Source organism: Prosopis cineraria, unplaced genomic scaffold (assembly GCF_029017545.1).
Source record: "Prosopis cineraria cultivar Desert tree isolate PC_DT_omini unplaced genomic scaffold, ASM2901754v1 PC432, whole genome shotgun sequence".
In the NCBI taxonomy this organism is placed as follows: Eukaryota; Viridiplantae; Streptophyta; class Magnoliopsida; order Fabales; family Fabaceae; genus Prosopis; species Prosopis cineraria.
In genome coordinates this window covers 15,091-19,786 of record NW_026555757.1, presented here as the reverse complement: position 1 = coordinate 19,786, position 4,696 = coordinate 15,091, and the positions used below count along the sequence as shown (strand labels likewise).

General features: G+C 32.6%; 1 protein-coding gene across 1 annotated transcript; it reads right to left on the bottom strand.

Annotated features, from left to right (window-relative positions):
• Positions 1–403: 403 nt before the first annotated feature.
• Positions 404–3,240, bottom strand: LOC129297074 (uncharacterized). Its single transcript, XM_054935446.1, has 6 exons — positions 2,943–3,240; positions 1,938–2,016; positions 1,787–1,849; positions 1,151–1,195; positions 1,010–1,066; positions 404–906 (listed from the first exon to the last, which is right to left on the bottom strand). The coding sequence occupies exons 1-6, from the start codon at positions 3,155–3,157 to the stop codon at positions 814–816; spliced, it is 552 nt and encodes a 183-aa protein (XP_054791421.1). The 5' UTR covers positions 3,158–3,240; the 3' UTR covers positions 404–813.
• Positions 3,241–4,696: the final 1,456 nt, after the last annotated feature.

Genomic DNA, 4,696 nt, shown 5'->3' with positions numbered 1-4,696 from the left:
TTAATAAAATTATAACACCTTGAGATATTAAATTATTATTTATATAATTTGTAAAGATTTTATTGTAAATTTTCCACTTAAATATATGGATGAACCAAAATTTTTGATTCACAATAGTGACAAAAAACACTGCAATATGATACAAAATACTATATTTATATACAGACAAACTTATATATTAGTCAATATATTTTTATCTAATCAAATCAAAACACGTGAATTGTAATGTGTTTATAATATTAGTAACAAAAACATTATAAAATAAATAATCTATAAAAAATCTCCATATCTTGATTTAATTAAAAACAAACATTTTAAATATAAAAAACTAAATATATAACTTTTTCCTTTTGCATACATATAAACTCCTTACTATATATATATACATATAAACTCCTATATATAATGAACCCAAAAAAAATATGTAACCATGTATTATCCCAGTCTACTCACCGTGAGTGAGAAGGCCGATCTGAAGACAGCTCGTGAGGAAAATTCCCAGTCAGAATAGTAACTATCGGACAATTTAATGATCACAAGTGCTCAACAAATTGAAAACCAGTCTTCCAATCGAAACCACAATTTCATACAACACAGGAACCAAGCTTGACTCTTTCCATTTGTCATTTGGCCCAGGCCCCTCAGAAATCAACCATCCATCGAAGTTAAAAAAGAACCGTAAGTATACGATGTCGTACCATGGTAACTTGTTTGGTTTTATACGTGAAAACTAAAAAGATTTACGCACCCAAGTAAGCCTGGTTCCTCACTGGCTTTTATCCAATCCCCAAAGCAAATCCTCCGCTCTCGTTACTAATCAAAACTAGCATTTAAGAAATTAAGCAGCTCATTTCTCTTGCTTTCCGCCAACTTATCTTCCTTCGTTTTTTCAAGTTTCAGAAGAATCTGCGAAGAAAAAGCAGATTCCAGATAAATAAATGCCTCTGAAAGACAAAACTAAACAAGGCCATTCATGAAAATTGTAACAGGCTAACAGCTTTCTATTAACCTTCTTGCCAGATACAGCACTGCGCCGGACACCATCATCTTTATCTCGCCCCAAAAACTGTAACATAAGAAGAGTTAGTCAACTCATCAATGGCAAGCTTGCAAGAGTATTGTACTCCTGAATCAGAATTGCAATTAGAACCTTGGAAAGCTGCACAGGACTGCTGCATCTCTCATCTTGCTGCTTCTATATTAGGCTCCCATGCCATGACAAACCCGACCAAGAAACAATATCCAATCAAGTCAACGAAGTGCCCAACAACGTGTCACAGAGCCCAGCTCCAATTTCAAAGAGCCAATCCAAAAGGAAGGCAGAAAGTATCATTAGCATCTCAGTCAGAATCACAAAATGTACGCATTTATTTATTTGGCCAGCAATGTTCACATTTAATGAATTAAAGTTATTATGACACGCAAGTTTGTAGTAAAATGAATGCTCTATTTTCTGCTATTTCTAAGGTAGGATATTTTGTTATGAGTAAATTTAGAGGCTAGATTAAAAATGCATTGATTAATAGTTCAACTTAAATAATCCTGGTTAATTTGTGTTAAGGATCCCCGTATCAATCCTCAAGCAACAGCAACTGTGCAGGTTGAATTCAGCAGAGTTGGTAAAAACACTAGATGTAAAATAAGAGGAGTCTAACATAGTAAGTATCCTGTCAGTTTAGTTGAAGTAAAAGGCAGTAAACAGGCAAAGGATGAAATGAAAGACGTCAAACTATGTAGTAAACAGGCCTAAAGATGAAAATAAAACAACGTGTGAAAAGTCACTTACCTCTTTCACTTTATGCTTCTTCCTCTTATGCCTATGGCTTTTACTTCGATCTTTTTCCTTATTCTACAAGGGGAAAACATTAAATTAAAGAACAACAAAACTTTAGACAGGGAAAAATTGTAATTGTAATAACAAGTCAACAACAAATCACCTTCTTTGGTCTGTCATTCTTTTTGTGCCTCTTTGAATGATAAGATGAATCATGCTCGCTGCCAGATGAACTTTCACTTCTATAGAAAATTAAAAATAAGCCAAAAGGCAGCATAAACCAAATTAATGAAGTTTCTCATCTAATATGAAAAATACAAAATATTGTCAGAAATTCTAAATATCAATGACGTAAAACTGCATATAATCAAACTGTAAAGCATTCACCCATGGAAAATTGAATCTTATATTGTCAGAAAATTGATTTTGAATCTATATATGAAGCAGAATCAATAGGACAAGCAGCATAAGGCAAATAGTAAACGCTCATGCTAGCTCAAACATCCGATAAGAGACAGTATTTGGGAAGCAGTGACCATATTATCAGAGACGATGAAAATGCCCAAAAAATAATAGACATGCCTCAAAATGCCACCCAGCCACCACCCCATCCAGCAACAATATGCGTTATGCATTTTCAAGAAACATTCTTTCCAAGAACGTAGTCCTATCCCATAAATTCTCTGCAGCCGGTATTGAACCACTAACTAATAATTTGATAAACTAAGAATTAATCAATTAAATATAATTAAAACATCATAAGTTAGTTCAACACCAGAACCAGCCACTCCAAGACTGGTACTCGAACCTCCTCCAACTGGGCGTTTCGTGAAGAAAGCTGAAATTCGCTGGTCATGCATTTCACCACTCAAAATAGAGATAAGTTCCACTCAGTAGTTATTTCCCAAAATATAAATCCAAACTATTTTGTCACCACCAGTATTGTGAAATCGTAAGTACATCGAATGTTTCAAGATATTTCCAAACCTGGCCACACTAATAGAATGGAACTTGAAAAAGCAACCATAAGATATACACCTTATTTATCAATAGGCTCTATCGTCAGAACGGGAAATCAATCAGCTATGGACTAGACTTTAGCTAATCTTCTACAAAGATCAATTGGGAAGGGCGGGCAAGGCAAGGCAGCCAATATTTAAACACCAACCTGGAGCAGTCGGACATGGAAGATGAATAATATGAATCAGAAGAGCGGTGGTGCCTACGACGTCGCTTGGAGTGGGATTTACTCTTCTTTCGGACCTTTAGGGCTTCTTTATCTCGGTCCCGGCGACTGCGTTGACGACGTCTTCGGCGGTGAGAAGAGGAATCGCTGGAGGCGGAAAAAGACGAAGAAGACAGGGACGACGACGAGGCGGCCATTGGGAAGAGATCGAGAGGAGAGGGTTTACCGGTTTGGCAAAGATTGGGAGAGGCGCGCACAGGCAGGGTCGCTAACCGGGGCACAAAACCAATGGGTCAATGGAATTAACAAGTTATTTCGTTCTCCAGCCCTTTTCACCAAAGGTAAAAATAGTCTGGATCAAGCTAAACGTTGATCAAATAAGTATGAATTTATATAATAAATTAAAGACTTGAGTTTTGTCCAAAATTTATGTAAATTTTTTTTATGATTTAAATTTGAGCTTACTTAAAGCTTAGCCTAATTTATAAATCTATTTAAAAATCTACTTAAAAATAAAATCTTTTAAATAGGTTTATATTTTAATTTTAAACGTCTTCAATATATTTTAGAACAATTAAAATATACAATATATATGATCTGATTTATTAATTATAATATATAATAATTAAAAGTATTTACTAATTACAATATAATATAACAATAAACTAATAATATTAAAATTAATATTCTCTCTGTTTAAAAATGTAAGGCATTTTTTAAGGAATTTGATGTTTAAAAATATAAAGCATTTTTTGTTTTTCGAAGCGTAATCATTATTTTTTTTTAAAGGTACCCTTACTGATAATAGCTTTATATTTATTATAAGGTGTTTAATACGAGTAAATATAAAAAAATAGAGTTAGTTTGAAAGTAGGTAACTACTTTATTAGAATAAAATTTGACTAAAAATATCTTATATTTTTTAACGGAGAGAGTATATAAGTCAAATATGATTGAAAATATAACTAGAAGTAATAAAGAATAAATTAATTAAAAAGTATATGGTGAAACTAATATATTTATGATATAGTACATAATATGTATATATATATATATAGGCGGCCTATTGGGCTCATAGGCTAAGTCTTGAAAAATAGGCCTAACTTATTTAACTAAATAGGTTTAATTAAAAGTCTAAACCTATTTAATAAGTAAGCTAGGCTGATCCTGAAGGAAGTCAAACTATAGGCCTTTGTTAAAAGCCTGGTCTATTCTCACTCCTATTTCTCATTATTTATTTATTTTGCCTATAGATTTTAATATTTATTTTAACATCATTATATATTTGTACTGGAGAATATGTTTATCTTATACTTATCTTAAATTATTTTTTATTAGTTAGCTTTACACAAAATTTTAATTTTAAGCTAATTTTTTAATTTTATAAAATATATTTTTAATTTTCTGACCTTAACATTGTTAATTTTATTAATACAATGATAAAGGGGCGAAAATACCCATAAAGCAGTCAGCGATGAGCACCCAGTATCTTAAAGTGACGAAAAGGGTAAAAATACCCAGAACGTTATATGGATGGGTACAAAAGTAATCAGATCATTAACTTTAACTTAACACCGTTAACTTTGATGGTTAAATGCTGATAGTGCATGCCACGTGTCAGTCTTTGCTGACGTGGACTAAAAAAGGGGCAAAAATACCCACAAAGTCATCAGCCAAGAGCAAAAATACCCATAATGTTATCAGAATTAATGCAAAAGTGACCAATACATTCTATC